The sequence below is a fragment of the Cyprinodon variegatus genome, unplaced genomic scaffold (assembly GCF_000732505.1).
Source record: "Cyprinodon variegatus isolate N-32 unplaced genomic scaffold, C_variegatus-1.0 Scaffold468, whole genome shotgun sequence".
NCBI classification, from domain to species: Eukaryota; Metazoa; Chordata; class Actinopteri; order Cyprinodontiformes; family Cyprinodontidae; genus Cyprinodon; species Cyprinodon variegatus.
The window spans coordinates 549713-571165 of NW_015150921.1; the positions used below are offsets into that span (position 1 = coordinate 549713).

At 38.6% G+C, this 21453-nt stretch overlaps 1 protein-coding gene across 4 annotated transcripts in view; it reads left to right on the forward strand.

Moving 5' to 3' along the window:
* LOC107094181 (neuronal PAS domain-containing protein 1-like) overlaps positions 1–21453 on the forward strand; it is a 65086-nt gene continuing 43633 nt past the window's right edge. For all 4 annotated transcript variants that reach the window (XM_015389627.1, XM_015389628.1, XM_015389629.1 and 1 more), the window contains exons 1-3: positions 1–715; positions 14252–14421; positions 18872–19110. In XM_015389627.1, the coding sequence (XP_015245113.1) occupies positions 14327–14421; positions 18872–19110 (334 nt within the window). In that variant the 5' untranslated portion in view covers positions 1–715; positions 14252–14326. The remainder of the gene's footprint in view (positions 716–14251; positions 14422–18871; positions 19111–21453) is intronic.

Below are 21453 nucleotides of genomic sequence, written 5' to 3' on the forward strand. Positions count from 1 at the left end.
GAAGCTGAGGCGAGGGGCTGTACAAGCATGCCTTTTATATTTACTAGTGACTGAGAGGGAGGGAGGCAGGGAGCAGCTGAAGGCAGAGACAACTGGTGTGCACGGCTTTCCCAAGAGGAAATGAAAAGAAAGAAGCTCAGCGAGGAGAGTGAATGAGTGAGCGGCAGAGAGAAAGGAGGGAGGGAGGGAGCGCGCCGGCTGGAAGCAGGGAGGAAGGGAGGGAGTTAGACAGAGAGAAAGAGATTCTCACACCGGCTGCGTCCTAATCCGAGTCCATCTCCAAGACGCAGCGGAGCAGAGTGTCAGTGAAGTGATTCCGAGAGCCAAGGAGAGCCGCAGCAGCTCGTCACACACACATCCACACTGTCTCCATCCTCCGCTGTCACAAACACACACTCCTGCAACAGGATGCGTCCGGCTGCGCGGCCACGGCTTTTGTGAAAGTGAGGGGATTGACGGTGCCCACCCCCTTCGCGATTGTCCCGGCCGGCCCCCCCTTTGGCTCACACACACCGTGTCTGTTTGCTGTGTCTAAGCTCGGGGCGCTGCTGCCGCTGCTGCTGCTGGAGGAGTAGGAGGAGGTGTTGGAGGTGGGGTGGGCACTGCCACGGCAGAGCAGGGGGGCACCTAAGAGGAGGAGGAGGAGGAGGAGGAGGAAGAGGAAGACAACAAAGTGGATCAGATCAACCGCACGCGGACTGGAAATGCCCGTCAGGTGAGTAGATAATAGATCTAACAACTTACAGTCAATACACACATGCAGGCGTGCGCCCGCGCGCGCGCTGCTGGAGGATGGATGCGAACGCATGGACGCTCACTGGAAAAGTTATTCTCACCTTCAAACTTTTATTCTCACTTAGAAATTAGTTTTTACTAAACTAATTTGTTGTATTGCACAGCTTAATGATTTGCAAAAGTTGTTTTTTTTCCTCAAACGAGAAAAAAAAAAATTAAAATAGATTTTAGCAATTTTAACAAACAGGTATTATATCTAAGTTTGACTTTTTTTCTTCATAATTAAGTAAATACATCACTTTTTTCATCGTTGAGTGCACATGTAGAAAAAATAATAGTTATATAAACGGATGAAATAATATTGATACCTGTTATTTTATTATTGTTGTCCTTTTTGAGGAAAAAAAGGCTTTTTTTTTTACACTAACTTCTTTGTATGTTTCATCAGTTAAAACTAGCAATTCAAATTCATTGCTTTAAGGATAAGCCAAATAATCGTGTAGGTTTATGTTGTTTGAACGCGTCTGCTGTTTGAAGATAGGAAGGCTGAGAGGGAGCCGCGCGCGCGCCTCGTCTCCACCTGCAAAAGGCTGAATTGGTCACAGCTTACTGGCTCGGTAGCATTCGCTGCCTTCGGGGTGTTTTTGCAGCAGGTGGTCTAAATTGGCAGAATGACTGTGACAAACAGGGAGCGTTTCACTGGTGTTGTAAAGTAAATACCAGCATCAAACCATCAAATAGAAAAAACCATGTTTTCTTTTTTTGCTTTTCTTCTTCTTTCCTCAAAGTCAAAGTCGGACTTTATCGCATTTAGCAAACATTATGAGTCAGGCTATGTGTGTCTATCTAAATGTAAATATGTGCATGCCCAAATGAAAATTTATGTTGTGGATTTTTGTGTAAATTGTGCTCTGTTTCAAACCCCACTGACAAGATCATTTGCATCCACACCTGCTGAGGATGCAGCTGCCTGCAGATATATTCTCACATATAAACTCACTCAGATGGATGTGGAAAAAGTGTCAGAAATGTTTAGAAAAATAAAATGAATGTGTTCCTTTAATTATTATTATTATGTTATAACTAGTGGAAATGGTTATTAACATTCATTATACTATGGATATGTCCGCTTTGATGATTTCAATGAGCACAGATTTGACAAATGCCTCCTAAAGGAGCTAGAGTCCAAAGTGAAACACTGGATGGTACAGTTTATACCCCAGCCTCCTGAGCTACTGAGCCTCTCCATCCTATTCAGAACCTGCATATGCAGGATGTTTTCCTTGCGACCTCTCTTTAGGCCCTTTTTATGAGAACCAGACACACGTTTATTCCCTTGGCTTTTTTCAATTTAAGGAGTTGCGGGTTTGTGCCAAAGGCAGAAGTGAACTCGGGTTAAGTTTGCAGAAGAGAAAATATATCCCTCCTAGGTATGGACCTGCATGAAAATCAGCTGTGATGAGACCCCCTGGATATCGACAGTTGACAATATTAACACCAACATTTTTAGAACTTCGATGTTTAACTGTATTTTTTCTAGGTATTGCTAAAAAAACATTGATTATTGTAGTTAAAATAATGCCTTCTATGTTATTCGGTGTGACGTTAATAAGAGTGACAGGTGGTGCTTCTTGGATTTCCCTATTAAGGCTGTTTTTCTTGTTAAATGAGAGGAAATTTGTTGCAGTATTCTTTTATCCAGCTGACCCCTAATCGTGCAGCAACAGGTAGGAGAGGGGAAGTACTATGTTTCTCTGCTCCACACACTTTTTATAGATCTAACTAAAAGGGATCTAAACTGAAAGAGGCATATGATGAATAACTTTTTAAAACCTTGGTCAAACTTGTTTGGGTTATTGATCTTTAACCGATGCCTGCTGCAGATATAATAAAAGCTAAAGGAGATGGGATTGAATGTAATTTTTAAAGGTTTTTCTTTCTTTTTTGCTTCAGTTTTAATCACGGCCTCCATTTGGGCAGGTATACCTGCTGCACTATTTACGTTTCTTTTATCTCTTGATATTTTCCTCCTCTCTCTGTTGCTCTTTTAGAAACACACACTCTGAGGTAGTCAGGGTGTTGACAGACAGTCGCTCGCACACTTCTTCTCTCTTGCCGTGCGAGCGATAGTGTGTGCGTGAAGAATGCTGACAGACAGTGTGTGGGTCTGTGACAGAGGGTGTCAGCGCAGTGTCAGGGAGATGTGTTTAGTGTCACACTCTGCTGACCTGATCTCCGGTTGGACTGTCCACTCCGGCCCCGCTGTGGCTCCTTACATAACCCCCGCTGTCATTCACACGGACGCCTGAAGGGATCCGCCAGGGTTCTGTGCACGCTTAAACACACGCACGCCTTTAGAGAAGATCCAAAATGTAAAAGCATACAGATTTCCTTTCAAATTCATATTCGCAGTTTACTTTTGTGATTTTAATGATTTACTCAACAACATAAAAAATCTGCTTATATCTGAAGTGTTTGAACAAAGCAACAAGTTTTAGTTTCCTGCAAACCCTTTTTTTATTGAAGATTCTGGATTCCAAAAAAAAAAGGAACACCCACGTAACTTGGGCTTTTCTTATGATCCGTTTCAACATGTTTACCATCCTCTCTGTATTGGCATCTGTGCTTCTTCATACTGTGCACTTTTAGTCCTGACTCAGTGACCCTGTGTGCCATTTGTTGGCCTGTGGTTATTTAGAGGTCAGCGCTGATACAGTGATGCTTGGCGAGAGTGGATTTACCATCCTCGGCCCTGGATAGAAGGCAGAATCCATTTTGCTGACTCCTCCACAGTCAGAAAGAAGATGCCTCTGTCCGCTTTCTTATTTTTTACATATTTCTTAAATTATTTATAGTTACTTTCATGTGAAGCTTAACTGCAAACATGGGGTATGAACCTAAACTATGCAAACTGGACATATGGCTTTTTTAGTGTTATGTTGGATTTTTTTACCTAATAAGTCCTATTCAAATGTGTCCTAAATGAACATAAGAAAAGTCAGACTTAAAAAAACATATTTGCTCGGCCCCATTTTCAAAGGCATTCAGACATCAGGGGACATCTTTTTTAGTTTTTCAACCTTAACTTAAAAAAAAGGTACTGTATGTGGAGGAAAGGATAAAGTCACTTCTATGTCTAAGGAAACATTTAATCTTGGTTCCTCTGTTTTTTTAAGCAATGGGACCAGGGAGATCTTAGATGCCTCCTTAAATCGGAGTGGAATATTTAACTGAACAGCTTTTCTCACCAGAGTTTGTTTTTAACACTTTCCAGTTTAAGACACTGCTCTGCAAAGAGAAGCAGATCCTTTTATCATAAATCACATTTAAGAACTAAATGTTACATCCTGGCCTGGCCTGGTCTGCCTCCTTAGATGCAATTTTACAAAACAGAGAATTGTGATCTAAACTCCTTTAAAAAAATGAAAGAAAACCCTACTTCTTTGATATTATCAGAACAGCTTAATATTAAGGGTAAATGATGTTGCTTTTACATTTATTCATTGTCATTGTCATGTTTATGCTAAACCCTAAAGATATAGAGTCAAAAGTCGTCACATTTAGTATGTTTACGTTTAATTTGAGCAATCTGTGATACTCCCTGAGGGTTTATACCATGGCTATCAGCTAGAACCCTGAACATCTGACTCCAGTTTTATTTTGTTGTTCCTGTGAGCAAGGAAACAAATTAGAAACTTTTTCAACTATCTACAGCAACATGTGGGGGAGGGACAGCATGCCGTCCTTCTAGTTTCCACATAACCTGACATAGTGACAAATGAAACTTTGTTCACTTTGTTAGTTTCTTTGGACCCACAGATATGACTTTAACCAGAAGGAATAGCATGACAGGTTTAAGCTATACATTTTTAAATTTAAATAAAGAAAACTGTTCTGCATGCTGATTATTGATATCTGAAGGTATAGCAGAGGATTTCTTGTGTGCATACGGTGGCTGAAGCAGGTGGCTATTATGACATTCTTTGTTGCTGCATATGAGCAGCAGACATCAAAGCACGCACACCAAAGTCCTCTGAAATAAAAGAAGAGGCGGGGAAAGATATTGATTACAGAAGGTGAACATTAGTGAATCTCTATCTCTCCTCTTTTTTGCCAGCCTCCTCATCTGTTTATCATTTCCTTTCCTCTGTTTCTTTTTTCTCGTTATGCTTCCTCCATCCCCCATGTGCTCTCCATCCACCCCTCTATCCCTCTTTAATCATTTATCTATTTGCTGATCTCTTTATTCTGTGTTCTTGTAGTTTTAGGGATGCAACTCGATGTAACTGTGCGAGCTGTTATCATTCCTTCACACCCAGCCATGACTCCTCCTTTGCTCATCACTGCAGAGATACCTGGGGGCGGGCAGGGTCACGCTGGTCAAATCTAACGGCGTATTGATTCCATTAGATAATTAATGACCCAAGCAAGGGCCGTGGAGGAGCAAAAAGAGGGTTAGAGGCGAAGGATTGTGGGGCGGGGTTGGGGATTGTAGATGATGTGAGGCAATGGGAATGCAGGATGTGCTTCTGGGGAGGGGGTGGCGGACGCCAGGGCCCCTGAGAGTTGAAGAGAACCTTGGGTTGGGAATGATCCAGAACCGTCAAGGTCAACAGCAGCCAGAGCTTCACTATGGAAGCGGAATGCCGATCGAGTTGAATAGCGAGAGCTAAGGTGGAAGGGGGGGGTGGTCTTCATGTCCAGCAGCTGTCGATAGATCAGCGGCTGAAAAATTGTACATTAAAAAGTGTTTTGACTTCCAAATCCTCAGGTCCAACCGCGGCCGTAATGCATGATAAGTAGTTTTCAAGCCCTCCAACCAGAATACCAAACTTCTTCTCCCCGGACGCTCCAGACACTCATTTACAAGCACTCAACAACATGAAAGGCAAAGATAGAAAACTAACTACATCAAATATTCTGCTCATGTTACAGCCAATCATGTTTTCAACATCTTCCATGATATTGAGCGCTCTGTATTTGATAAGAAATTATTCAAAAGAATCTCTCACCCCGCTGTTTCATGTGTGCGCAGTTTTTACCTTTTGGTTTGATGTAATTAAAGAGGAGTGGGCTGCAGCGGACTGGGGGAGAGCTGTCTATGAAATGTTAGCTGAAAATGTTTCTGTAATGATGAGGGAAAAAAACAAACACTTTTTTAAAATTTATAGGTATATATTTGCTTTGGCTTTTCTCTCTTTTAGGTTGTTTTTTTATTTTCTGTGGAAAATTAAATGAGAAAAGTTCCAAATAAATGAAGAAATAAGGTTTGTATTATCAAGGATGTGTTACAGATTTCACACACTTTAAAGTCTAGTCTATAAATTAACCCATCTTCACAATCTAGAGTAATAAGTACTGTTTTTTATTTTATTATGACAACTTCTTGTCCTTCCTGAACAAAGATTTCTGGCCTTTATTGTGAAAGTTTTATTTATTTTGTTCTTTCTTGTAGTTTTTTTATGGTTATACTGTAGTTATTACAGTTTATTTATCATCTTTTGTTTCAAATCTGTCATTTTAAAGACTTAAAAACAATATGAAACATTTTGTTTCTAAAAAAAAAATGTGAAGGGTTAAATTATAAGAAATGTCTTGTTTAATTAACTGTTTGAACCAGTACAGCATTAATCTTGATCTGTTTATCTGAAAGTAAGAATAAGTGGATTTATTGTGGGCTTTTTAGAAGTACAACTGCATCTATTATAAAGTGTGTTAAACTTGTAATGTCAAAAAGGTTCCAATGAGTTTTTACAAGCATCTTTTATCACCACTTTTATAATTGCAATAAATACATGTACATTGCCTACCCCAACAGAAAATCATTTAAAACAGCTTTTAGAAGTTTTATTTATTTTTCTTCAAGAGATTAGAACAAATTCCTTAATATTTTAATAGAGTCAAAGCAGAACACTAATACTAAAATTAATAGAACTAGTATAAGCTAACAGAAAAACAATCAATAGAAAGTGTTTTTTAAGAGTCTTAAGTAATTAACAGTTTTGCCGTTAAGCTACGTTGTTCATAGACCAGTTGGAAAATTCCTAGACATTTGCGACATCATGTTCCTATCCTAGACCTTATTACTTCAGCTGTTAACTGTTTTTCCATTTTCACTGAACTGTAGAATAAAAATCAAAGTCCTTCATGCTGAGATCTGGAAACTTAACAAAGCAAACGACTATGTGCAAAAACCCTAAAAGTAAGCATTTTTCTAAAGATTTTTTTTTTGTCTCTATTATTTTATCAATAAAAATTACATATAGCTGTGATAAAAATCTAAAGCCCATATCCTTTATCACTATATAAAGTAAAGCGTATGAATGTATATGTTAAAATAGATTTTTGCAAAAACAATATCTCCATATAAGCAGTCTAAAATAAATAGCAAAAACCTTTAGAGGTGAAGTGCTTGTTATCTCTGCAAACTGCTGGAATAGCTTGCAGAGGTTTGCTTCTGCTTTTCACCTTCGCGTGACTGCAGTGTGCATGTAATCTCTGGTGGGCTATGAGAGCTCCTGTGCCTCTATATTCACAGTCTTGGCCAGGCTCTGTATTGGGCCCCAGGGGTTGTGGAGATGAGGCATAAAACAACCATGTCCCTACCTAGGGGAGCTGGTGGCAAGGCGGCGAGGCTGTTGTCTGTCGGCGTGCTGTTTGACTTAAATGTGTTCATTTGCCTTAGCTCCTGACTCCCTACGGGGAGGGGCAGCTTGGGGAAGAGGAGGGGCGCGCTAACGAACCTCTGACAGCTGGAGGCCCTAATTAAACGTCCCCGCTGAAAATAAACAGAGTGGGAGCCAAGCAAGCAGCAAAGTGTAGCTTACGAACGAGCGCTCGCTCGCAGTGCCCTCCTCTCTGCTGCCCTGTTGTTGTTGACACTTTGCCAAGAGAGCATGACTTTATAGGGTGGAGGTCTCAAAGGCACCCTCACATATACACACACATACGTAACACTAACGAGTTTGTGGCACGGCAGCAATACATTGTGAGCACCTGCGGTCACACTTGATGGGAGTTGATCTCCACAGCTGTGAACACAGTATAATTTTACTCCTGGTGCTTTCAGGAGTCACACCTTGCTTTCCCTATATGCTTCCTGCTGCGCAGTGACAGAATAAAGAGGCTTGGTGCTATGGAGGGGGTTTCACACTCTGTCTAGTTGACACGTCTGACATTCAGCCTGTTGTGCTGCTACTGCTAGCCTGAGCATTAGCAGTCAAAGTGGCGGGGTCCATTTGAGCGAGTGCATTAATGGGCCGCCCAACCTGCGACAAGGTTATGAGGCTGATTGAATAATTACTGTGGAAGCTCCTGTCCATTACGGCCCTGTGTCTGCTCAGATAGAGGGAGACTCACTGAGAGATGCAGAGATAGTTTGAGACAGAAAGATTGGGAGGGCAGATTAGATAAGCACAGATAGGGTCAATTAAGAGATAAACATACAGTTATGGGCTTGAGGCGAACTGTGTATGTGTGTGAAAATGGCTTCCTGTGTTTGTCTCCTTTTGATCCCTTCATCCAGCCCCACACAGCCTAATTTGGCATGAAGTGCATTTATCCAGGTGAAGCAGAGAAGGTGACAAAGGTGAAGTTGTTAGACAGAGGTGCACTGCCCTCTGCCCGACCCTGTCGACTCTTTACCTGGTTCTCCCAGGAGAGATCTGTCAGTGTTGCACTTATGGGACTAAAATATATAGGCTTCCTGTAAATGAATGAAGTCTAGAACCTTAACGCCTATGTGAAAATAAATCATTTAGATGAATATTTTAAAAGGGGCTTTACTTACTGAAAAAATAACCAGATTTATCAAACATTTGACCCAATGACACAGGCAAGGATGAGGTGCTCCCTGTACAAAAACATTGATTTGTAATAAAGTAATTAAGAGTTTTTAATACATGGCCTGTGTTTATATAGTGTTTGTTTATAAGTAAGGGGACTTAAAATACATTACATCCAGTCATTGACATACACTGTCCTAGCCACCGCTGGCCTGTGGCACATTGAGAGAAGCGAGGTGGCGGTTCAAATTGACCCTCTCTTACATATCATCAATACATTATGAAAAATAAATAAAGATATAAGAATAAATACCCACCAAGTTACATTTCTTGTGCTTAATTTGCAAGATAGCACTTTACTTTATATCTTAATGCTTCAAAGGTATAATAAACTGTTAATAACCTTCCTATCAAGCCTGGAGTCTCAAAAGAGATGCAGCAACTGCTTTGTTAATTGTATTTTTAGTTTTAAGTTTGGGCTGTATTGTTTTTTTTTAATGATCATATATATATTTTTTTCAATACAGACAAATTGATATTTTATTATTAATCAAGTACTGTGTAAAGACTAGTGAGTAACTGATAGTAAACCTTGTTTGAATAACATGCTGACATTTATTTAGTAGTCATTAGTAGTGATGCTAATCATTAAACTAGTGTCTGATTTTCCATATATGATGGAGGGTTTTAAGTTGGATTAGACTCATTAATATCTAAACACAGGAAAACACAACAGTAAGAGAGCTGTTTTTACACTTTTAAATGTTTTTTGTTTTTTATATTAATGTAATAAGGGTTGTTAAACTGATTGTCTCTTCCTCTCTAAAATCTCATAAATACTTACCTTTTTTTTTTGGAAGATTGTATTTCATGTCCGATGTCAGTTTTTATTAATATTCTGCCATTTTAACCGACGTATTTAAGTAATTCTAGTGCTATAGGAAGTGAGGACAACATGTTGTTTTCCATTGATTTTTTTTTTTGTCATTTTAAACCCTTTCTATGCCCTGACCCTGACATTAACTCTATACCCATACCCATTACTAGTGCATACTTAACCTAAACTAAATTGTCACTTTATTCCAAAAAAAAAAAAAATTCTTAGTAAAACTTGAAATGTGGATTAGACATATGAGCCTATTTTGGTACAAACGGTCCTCAGTTTGATGCTGAAATTGGAAAAATGCTCCTCACTCTGATGCCAAAACAGGAGCCACCACACACTCACACACACACCCACCCACGCACACACACAGACTGCAGGTTATATACAGAGGAAGGGAGAAGCAGCACGCATTAGCTAAATTAAAGCTGATATATGGCTAACAGGATTTAAATCAGATCATTATGAAGGATGCCAGACACTGGCTGAGACATTTTAACACTGTCATGTCTTTTTTTATGAATTAAGACTTCATTTGTATAAAATATTACATTAATATTTATACACAAAATAACATCATTGAAGACATTTTCAAAGAAGAAAGACAAAAGGAAAAAAAACTGCAAAGAAGGAAAGGAAAATATTATAGAACAAAAACACTCCAATCTTTTTCTTTTTTTCCTCATTTCTAGCTACTTTAGATTTACATGGGATTACATGACAATCTGTGTCAATAATTAATTGAATTTCTGTGAATTGACTAAAGTGAAGAAATGATCTGTTTGCTTATGTTAATGTGTTTTGTTCTAATAAAAAGTAAAAAATGCATGAGTATTCGTTTTAAAAAGCTGGTTATTGGAGTTACAGAAACAGCTATGGTTACCAGAGTTCACTGATGTGTCTATTTGCTGGTGTTAGCTGCTGGTACCGTGGGCTAAACCATTATACAAACATTGCATGAATAAGTGAAGATATAAATGCCACATTTTACTTAGATTAATGAAAAGCTTCCTATTTAAGATTTTTATTTTGCATACTGTTTTTAAATGTTTCCCAGATTTTTGAAGGTTCATGCATGCTTTCTGCAACGGATAGAGTAGGTAAGGGAAGCACTGCATTTTTTAAGCCTCAATAACTTTTTAAAACCATTCTATACCTTGATTTTTGAAACAGGCACAGTCTCACATTTTCTACAAAAAAAAAAAAAACATCATACAAGATAAAAAATTTTCTATTGAAGCGGCTTACAGTATATCTACTTTTGTCACATATTGATTATAATGATATTATTTTAAGTATATCGATTTAATTAAAACTATTGTATAATGACCAGATAAATGTGCTAGTGTTTTTCAAGTTGCAGTAGCAGATAATATCATACCTGCTTTGCAGTTCTGGACATTATAAAGTAACTGATGTAAAGGAAGCAGTCATTAGAAGGCTAATCAGTTGAGCTGTGTGCTCTCTAGTTGGGTTGCAATCAACTGCACAAGGGTTGCAGCTTGCCAACTGTAGCTTTAAAACATCTTTAATAGGAGTAATGGGTGGTGAATCCAACATTATTTTAACAGAGTGAAACAGTTTATTCTAGGGAATTGCGTGATAGCTGTTGGATGGGTATCCTAAAGAACTCCAGCGACTTCAGGACTTTCTGTTATGTGATGTGGACATTTTTGGCATTGCTATTTTTAAGCTTTAATTAAGATTTTAACATGCAAAGATGTGACACATATGTCCTAGTTGATATAGTATATAAAACGTTCCAAACTGTTTGTTAATGGATGTCAAGCTGTCTCTGCATCGTGCAATATCAAAGTTAAACATGGAAAAGTAACTTGGCGTAGCTAATTCACTGTTCCTTATTTAGGTGCAGGGGTATTTAGCTCTATTACTGTAAGCTGTAAATATTTGGTAAAGTTTTAAATATTTAGACAGTTCTATACAACATCCGTGTCAGCAAAGGCCAGCTTTTACATGGCTGACCTCAGATCATGTGAGAAATAGAATCTTTTTGCACTTTTCCTTAAGCTGCCTAAAGACAGAATAAAACTATGAAAGATGACCCGATCTCTGTCTTTCTTCGGGAAACTGATTATTGACTTGACGGCCTTTGAAATCAGTCCAAGAAGATTTCTCGCTTGCATTTAATGTTGGCTGTTTAAGGGCAGATTTGTGAAATGATATCTGCCAAACCTGCCTGGCTTTAGCTGACCCCTCTTAGCCGAGGTCAGCACAGCCATGCTCAAACTCGAGACGTAATCCATTTTCTTTTGCCCTGGCAAAGCTGTACTGAGGTGATTGTGCTGACCCAGCCGGCCCGAAGGAATAGGGAGATAGAGATGGTGAAGCAGAGAGAGAGAGAGGGAGAGGGGGCATGTGAGGCTCAAGGGCATAACACAGAGGTGCTGGGGGCCACAGTAGCCCTTTAAATGTCAACAAAGCGTCGGGGGGTGGGGGGGCAAACTGTTGAGGAGCAAATCTCTGTTTGAGGACTGGGGAGAAAACTGGCAGCTTCGACACCAGGAATTTTAAAGTTGGCACAATACAGCGAATAGGGGAGATAAACAATGTTCATCTGCCCTATCTCTCTTAATGCCCATCTCTTAATGGGCATTAAGAGATGTCATTTGGTGCGTAATTTTGACTTTAAAGGACTATTTATGTTGTTTTATGTTGATTGTGATGGAAAAATACTCCTGAATGGGGGCATTTTCCAGAGTTTTCAGACCCTTTTAGCTTTGATCACTTTACAAAGAAAACTTGATTTAATTTTAATGTATGGACTTTATTTAATAGATAAACATAAATTAGTGCTCAAATAAAAATCTGAAAAAGTTTGGAAGTGGAAATCCATTTTGGAAGTAAAGCTACAACCAATATCCACTCAGATAATGTATTAAAAAACAATCAGATGAGAGTAAAACGGAGCTTTATGCCTGACATGCAAAATAGTTTTAGTATCATAAAACCAACACAGCACCTTGATAATCCCATCACTGAGGTGAAACTGGGTGGTGACAGCAGCATGAGATTATTTTTTTTTTTTGCATAGACAGGACAGCTGTTCTTAGTGTATTAATTTAGAGAAATCCTGTAACAAAACTTATCTGGGTCTGTAAAGTGTTTGGAGATAAAAGCTAGCTTCTAGCAGAAAAACCACCTTAAACGTGCAACCAGAGCTAAAGGGGAAGAGTTTGATATTTTGGAAACAACTAGAAAAGCCAAAATCCTTGATGAAAGTGTTGTCACATTGGTTCATAAAAAATTTGCATAAATGTATTCATCCAGATTATCAGTCTTTATTTCGGACATTCTTTATTTCATTTTTGGGAAGAATCTGTTTCTTTCTAAAGTTCATAGTAAAGATTATGTTGTAAAAAAGTGTACCAGCACATCGGCAAGATTTTAGAAATACAGAGGCAATAAAAGAGTTTTTAACTGACCTTGCCTTTGGCTGCACTGTGATTTTTTTTGTAATGATTATGACATTTCTAATCTCTTTTGTTTCAATTTTAACCTGTTATCCTGCGTAGAATTTAAAATTTACAGGATTATCCCAGTTGTATCACACAGCTATGATATGATTTGTCTACCAGCTGCGGATAAACTTTTATATGTGACAATAGATACCAGCTGAAAAGTCACTTATGTGTAATGTATTTGCAAAATCAAAGACCTAGCCCTATTTTATGTCAGCCTATTTATATAAATATAACTTAGACTAAGACAAATTTTATTGTCATTTTTGTATACACCGAGTGTATATAAAATAAGATTTTGTTGCTTAAAGCTTACAACAGTGAAATGAACAATACAATTTAAAGTGCAGCAGTGATCATCATGCAAACAATATAGCAGAAAAGGATAACCAGTTTAAAAAAAGCTTCAAAAAAGTTATGTTGAAAATGGGCATTAATATGGAGAAGTTCAGTGCAGTACAGAATAAACATGGTGCAAAATGCAGTATAGCATTGAGTTTTGTCCTATTTAAAAGGAGTATAAGCCATGTTGGTAATGTAAAAGGATATACATGATATATTGGCTTATTTACTGAAAGAAGATCATATTTTCTTTGTGTATTTTCTTAGAATTGCAAGATTTTATTGTCATAATCTGATGTAGGACATGAACCACTGTTGCAGAGTCAAGCTCTTGTATATCTTAGAACTTTTAGAGCAAACCTGGCATACCTTGGCAGATATAGCTGCCAGTCCTGGGATAAAAAAAAACTAAACAAAGGATAAAACAAACAAAAAAACCTCAAGAAGCTGAAAAACATCAGGCCTAAAAAAACTGACTGCTGCAGAGAAACTGTATTTTAAAGAGATTTCCCTTAGGAATAGGGAAGAAAAATCCAGCAAAGACCTGACACAGGACCTAAGAGGTGCATCTGGCCCTTCACTTCATCCATCTACTGTATGCCAAGTTTCCAGCAAAGAATCCTTTGGGAATCATCTAGTTGGTGCAAAAATCCTAGCTCCATGTCTGTCAAAGTGTTATGGTTGGAATTTTTCTATAGATTCAGCAACAAAATTTGAATTAAGCGTATGTTTTTGGCATATTTTATTAGGAACATGCCAAATGATCAAATAAATTGTTAATTCTTCCCTAAATTGTTGGTTATTCAGAGTATTTTCTATCCTAGAGAAAATCTGAACTGAATTTCAATAAAGTTTCCAATGCATTTAGATCAAAGCAGGATTCCACACTACATATTCAATTTCAGGTGTGAACCACTCATAAACTTTAAATAGCTCATGATCAGTCTATGGCGAATATTGATGACTAAGTCAAGGTCACTTTGTTAATTTGCTGCTCCTCCTATCCCTATTTCATGTGAAATCTACAGGTCTAAGTGTGTCGCAATCCAAACCAATCACAGCCTTCATTAAGGAGCAGGGTCGGGCACTGGACTGGAGCAAGCATGGCGAGCATGCCGTTTGTCAGCGAGGGGAAATGTGTGAGTGTGGAGTGGGATTTCCTACAAGGACTTCTGGCCAAGCCTCCTACACTACCCTGGTGAGACCACACACACACACACACACACACACACACACACCAATACGCACACAGACCAATATAAGCCTGGGAGCATGCCCATGAATTAATCTCCACAAGGTGAAATCCATGGGTTGACATCCTTGCACATACTGACAGCCTGATAAAGAGTTCCCCTTCACTGAAACACAATACAGAAGACATAAGTCTGTTCTGCTCAGAGCTACAATTCACCTGCGCGAGCTCACCTGCCAGTCGTGTCAGACACGGGACCCCCTGCACCTCCCCTTAAAGGAGATTAAGTCAATTTGGCAGGAATTATTAATGGGCAGTCATTTACAGGCGGATATATAAACTAAGCAGAATCAATGTGCATGTATTGATTGTTCTCGGTGGCTGGGGTCGAGGCAGTATAATAATGAGATGTTACACGGGCTGGCAGCATGAGTCCACACACGCTCACAGGAAGACACACCGATTTCACTTGTTAGGGGGGAAAATACAGCAGCTGTGCCACCTGATTAAGATATAACCATATCTGCACACACTAATCTAACAAACATTTATTGCACGCATACACACGCTTGTGCACGGCTGGAAGTCTTGGTGTGAAAGCAACACAGACACAAAAGAGAATATCAGACCCATGACACACAAACACTTTATTCCAGCGCTGCACTGACACAAATTGTGAAGTGGCTGTGACAACATAATTCCACCACTCAGGCCCCATTGAGGAGAGTCAATACCCAATCACAGAGACAGGCTACCTGAGCCCCAGCTCCCTCCACTCCACCCCCCTCCTCTCTGTCACTCTGCCCCTCCCTCCACTATTGATCCCTCAATCATGGCTACAGCTCACTAGCCCGGGACCAGATGAGGGAGAAGCAGAGAGGATTTAGAGGGAAGGAGGGAGGAGAAAGAAGAAGGGAAAACAGAGATAGGTAGGGGAGAGATTGTGTGCACAGGTTCATGTATGGATTTTAGAGCAAATAGCATTATTAGGACTCTGGTTGAGTGGATAAAAGAAGAGGACAGTTTGTAATTGTGAGGCTCGTCTGCAGAAGATGGGACAGTGTGAAAATCAAACCGCAAAGATGCTGAATAGTTATTTGTCCTTGTTCATGAAAAAGCTGGTGGACTATGTAATGTAAGTCTGAGCCAAACATCCAAGGATCACAACAAAGTTCAGCCACCAACACTGGAAAACACACAGCAAATTTTGGTTGCTAAAACACTTATTTCAGGCAATTTTTTTTAATGAACAAAGTAGAAAAAACGAGTATCTAACCCTATCCTAACATAACTTAGAACCCTAGAGATGTTGCTTAGGGATTAACATCAACCATATTATGTGTCAGATAACCACTGCTCCAAATAAACCCTGACACAGATTAGAAGACAGGGCGAAGATGAAAAATCCAATCTGTGTTATAGAAAACAGCACTTTAATCATTCAAGATATATTTGTTGAATAGAAAAAGAAAAATATTACAGAGACATAAATCATACTGGGTCTGTTTCAAATAAAATCTTATACTAACAAAAAACTACACAACAATAGAAGCCATCTGAGCTGGGCAAACAACCATCTACACCTCTGATGAAGGCAGCAATAGAAAGTTAATCCTTCTTTTGTCAGATTAACAGCCAATAAGTAGCTTTCACAAACCTAAATAGCTTTAAAGTGAAATATCTAATCTAGGATTACTTTGAACTAAAAGTTTCCTTCCTAATCACCGTACCTTGATTAAGATCTGCCTTGTTCAACCAATACCTATTTGTCCATTAATTAAAACCAAGGACACTAACTCTGCCCTATCGTGTTCTTTACATTTCTTCTTTTTATTTAGTCTTATCTGGTAGCAATTTGTGTCCTGAAATGTTCTACGTGCATAAACGGGTAGGTGAGTAACTGAGGCTAATAAAATGCAGATAGGCAATGGTTCTATAGTCAATATTCACTGTGAAGTCATTTTAGATGTTGCATGTTGCACAAACTGACACTGCAAATGTATTACCAGCTACCCCTGTTTGTAACCCCAAAGTTCAAGTTTTTGTCAGTTTGACTTTTAAGTAATGAAAAAGTGTTATATAGGTACAGGCCATTTATTTGTTCTGCCCAAAAAAAGAGAACCAGGAGAGTCCAATCTGCACAGGTTCATCCACTCTGCAGATTGGACTCACCTGGTTCAGAACTAACAAAAGAGATGACTTGTTGGCTCCAGATCCTCTATCTCTGGCACCTTCCTCCACCCCTCTTTAATCTGATTCCCCTAAATAAAATCAATTGCAAATCCAGTGCTTTCTTTTATTAATAAGCAGAGTCGACCGATACAGTAGTAGCCATTCAAAATTTCCCCAATTTCCTTGATGGGCTCTTGGCTGATCCCCTACAATTCCTCTTTAAACATCAATCTTTGTACTAAAATATTCTTTCTGTCATGATTTGGGGACATGAAGGTCTAAAGAGAAGCACCATTTCCCTGTAATTCCGTGAAAGGGTGGAGTCAGAGTAAAACAAAATTATTCACACTCAGGAGATGGAGGGGGTCACCCCAGTTGCTGAAAGTTGGAGGGGATTTTCCTGGGAGTTGCAGGGAAGTGGGCTGCCATTCGGCTAGCGTTTGACTGGGAAGAGCCATTTTGAATGGCTGCTACTGTATGTATTTCAACCTTGATTTAAATACACCTGCTGCTTAAAGACTTTACGACTTTGTTAAGGGAAATGGAAACCAAGGATACCACTGTTCAATTCAATTCAGTTTCAATTCAGTTTATTCATATAATGCCAGTTTACAACACAAGTCATCTCAAGGCACTTTACAGTTCACCAGATCATACAGTCAAATTGATTCAAAGTTTTCTATCTAAGGAAAACCAGTCGATTGCATCGACTCATTGACTCGAATGCAATCCGTCAAACTAAGCATACTTGTAGCGACAGTGGAGAGGAAAAACTCCCTTTTAACAGGAAGAAACCTCCAGCAGAACCAGACACTGTTAAACCTGTAGCTACAACCCAACAAAAACAAGATTATCTGACTAAAGTAACATAAGGGAAGGGTGGTTTTAAAATAATATTTCAAATTATGTTAAACAAAAGTATAACATTAACATAATATAGGATAAGATAGGTTTTTTACCAGTTAGTAAAATTTTAAGGTGGCACTTAAATGTAAAATGTAAATTATTATGACTAAACTTAAAAGGGGTTTTAAATCATGTTATGTAGTTTTTATTTTATGTTTGTCGCTGAAGAGTTAAGGACTGATGAACAAATCATTTTACTGTGGCATGCATATTGTGATATGTAGAAAAGAATTATGTTCTGTGTGTTTGAAAGTTGTTTTTGTAACTCAGAGAAGCTATTTTTATTGCAGGTCATTTGGTGTGATTCGCTATACAAACTACCTTCACTCATCAAAGTATTCAATCACTCAGCAAGTTCTTAAAGTCCTTACACTGGTTCCCTGTAGCCTGTGTATAGTGGGGACATTTTAATGTGTTCAGCTATGAATGAATGCTAAATCATGATGCAGCAGATCCATCTAGAAACTCTCAGAGGGGATTTCTGCTGTTTATACCAGGGCCTAGACTTTTAACTCAAGCTGTAACTCAGGTGAAGTTGCTCATTGTTCTCATTAGAGTAAATCTCTGGTTTGTGTCTTGCTAAGTAATTAATAGCATAGCTGTGTCTTACAGTTAACTAATTCTGAGTCAGCTTTCTTGTTTACAGCTGTCTTCATTCTGGGTTTAATCCTCCTGTTGACTCGATGGCTGATCTTATGAACTGTGTGTGTCTCCTACTGAAGCCCTGTTCTGTTTAATTTCCGGGTAACGAATGAAGCAGGCAGATGAACCCGTACTGAACAGCTGTTTTAGACTCCTCCACACCATGTAACCACTGCTCAGCATAGATAAGATGTGAAAATTATCCTCTTTTGTCTTTTTTTATATTTACTTAATATAAGGTTAGGTGGAAAGGAAAGGGATTATATGCAGTATAGCAGAATCAAATCTGAATATTTTTTAAGAAACAAAAATTTGAAATTTAATGTAGTTCTTGACATTAATTCACCTTGCTAACGGACATTTAGCCTTTGTCCAAATGTCTTCTTTTGTGAGATTGTGGGTTATTTAGAAAACATTCAGGGGTTAAATGGACAGCATTGGCAAAGCAAAGGTTTAGGTTCAAGTTCAATGTTTTAAGCACATTAAAACATTTAGCAAGAGCTGCAATGGCAGAATTTAGGTTTAAGCAAAGTTGTGCATTAGAATAGCTGCCAAACATCTAGACCTACGGTAAATCCACCAGAAAATCTGCAACAAGAATTGAAATCTAATATTTTTATAGCTGCGCTGCATCTAGTCGCACCCAGTTTAAGCTGTTATTCTATAATTGTTTAATCTATTCGTTAGGTTCTCTTGCTCTTGGTTCATCTTTTAATACACTTTGTCTGTCTCTCAGTCTCCAGAACTTGCGTAAAGAGAAATCTCGCAATGCAGCTCGTTCACGGCGGGGAAAGGAGAACTTTGAGTTCTTCGAGCTGGCCAAGATGCTGCCTTTGCCAGGTGCCATCACAAGTCAGCTCGACAAAGCTTCTGTCATCCGGCTGACTATCAGCTATCTGCACATGCGCACCTTTGCAAGCCAAGGAGACCCACCGTGGAGCCCTCTGCTGGAGGGGGACAACAACTGCAACAAAGGTTAGTTGGAAACCAAACTACCAAGCTGCTGCGTTTAATTTATTTCCAAAAGGTGGAACTGAAGTCAACTTTGACCCCAACTCAGTTATGTTTCAGTTGCATGTTCTAAATCTATCTGGATTTTCTGACTGTTTGCTTACTGAGTGGGCTACCTCCAATTAGCAATTGCAAATAACACTATACTTTTTGATGTAGTCAAACATTTGATGTAGTCAAATTTTGTAGCTGCAAATTTACCTCCAGATGAAGCACAAGGTAATTAATTTTGAGGAATTCATTGACGTAAAATTATCAAGAGTGTAAATCATGAAAGAAGTTCAGTGTTTATTACACGTGGTGCTGCCATATTGGATTGTAAGATTTGAGGTCAGAGCAGTGTTGCCAACTCAGCAACTTTGTTGCTATATTTAGCAACTTTTCAGACCCCTCCAGCGACTCTTTTTCCAAAAAGCGACTAACGACAAATCTAGTGACTTTTTTGGTGTCACTGGGGGCTTTTGGAGATAGTTACGTGAAAGCACGTATCGTTCCTACTCTTGTCCTCCAGCGGCAGGTGCTGCTGGTGGGTGCCTCCCCCGTCCCAACCCCGTTCTCCCACTTCCGCAGGAGTCCCTCTCAGTGCTGCCGTTAGAGCCACAGCATGCTTACCCTCAGCTTCCAGTGAACCGCGCACATGCGCCGGGATTGACGGCACAGGTTGATCACACTGGAGTCAGCTCCCTTAGTTGCTGAACCTGCCATTCCCTCCACACACAGCCTATGTGTGTGGAGGGAAATCTTATTAGTTTAAAAATAATATTAATTACCATTATTTGCTCACATTGTCATTGATTCTTTGTAGTCTTTTCTGTTCCATTTAGATTGGTAATGTAATGTCAAAAATATTATGGTTCAAAATGTTTATGTTCTACCATGATTTATAGGCTCATTTTAGGACCACAAGGGAAAAAAAGTAAAAAAAAAAAAAGTTGAAAAAAATGAAATAGTAACACACACACACATATATATATAGATATATATGTGTGTGTGTGTTTGTGTATACCTTGAATTTGTTGTCCATAAGTCAGTTATAAAAGAAGGTGTAAACAGTTCAACTTCACCTTTTTGATGGTTGGTCATTAATTTGCCTTAGCTGAGCAAACAGCTCTCACTCTTTTGTAAGGTTGTTAACTCATAATTATATTATTACAAAAATATACAAAAATAAATTGTAATGTCTTTATGGTTAATTTTCCCAAGCATGGGTAAAGAAGGAGGGTTAGTATTATAATAAAATAAACATTAATATAATATAATAATATTTGCTAAGCTCTTAAGACCCGGATATCAATCATTTAAAGATGCACTGAATAAACCACCAACTTAAATCAGAATCAAGTTTATTACCAAGTAGGTTTGCACTTACAAAGGATTTGGCTTTCTGTTGATGGTGCAGATAAATTAGATATATAAAAAAATACAGAATACAGAATCTATAGCTATTTAGTTATTCATCAGATGATTGATGAATGGGATCAGATGGAGACGTGGAGACTTCTGGTTGGATTGTTTTTGCTGTATTTCCGTATTGTATGTGAGTGATTAAATCAACGTACCAGTAAGCAAAAACCAATATTGCTTTTTAAAATTGGAAAACTTTTCACAATTTTTTTTTTTTTTAAATGGCAAAGCTGAGACAATTGTGCTGACAATGGATACAAACCCTTTTAATTTTCAATGGCATGAATCTCTCTCTCTCTCTCTCTCTCTCTCTCTCTCTCTCTTTTTTTCTCTCTCTCTCTCTCTCATCAAAACAATTTCTCTGTTTGCCCACCCACTGGGACGCTGTCCAGATTTGGAGCTGTTCCTATTTTCAGTTTATCAATGTATTTGCCACAGAAATTGTAAAGCAAACACACACATGTTCTTATACACGCTTTTAAACATATGCATGTAACCATGCATACTTTCCAAAGCAGTGTAAAAGTATCAATCACATTTATGGGATGTGTGTTTCAACAAGGAAAAAAAAAGGAGAAGCACATGACATCCAAACAGGGAGGACACGATTGGCGCAAATTGTAATTACAGAAATTAACTACATAACGAGGAAAGTGTAATTATACAGCCCAGTTAATTGCTACCATTACTGAGGGGAAATGATGTAGCTACAGTACATTTAGAAATGTGTGTTTGTGTGTGTTTGAGTGCGCGTCCATGCCTTGTCCAAATTAATTGGAGTATGGGAACAAAAGATATCCATGTTAGTGAAACATTTCCCGTGATCAAATGTAGGGTGTATTTAAACAAAGTACAGAGCGATGTTATGAGTGAAACAGCTGAACAAATATCTATCTATCTATC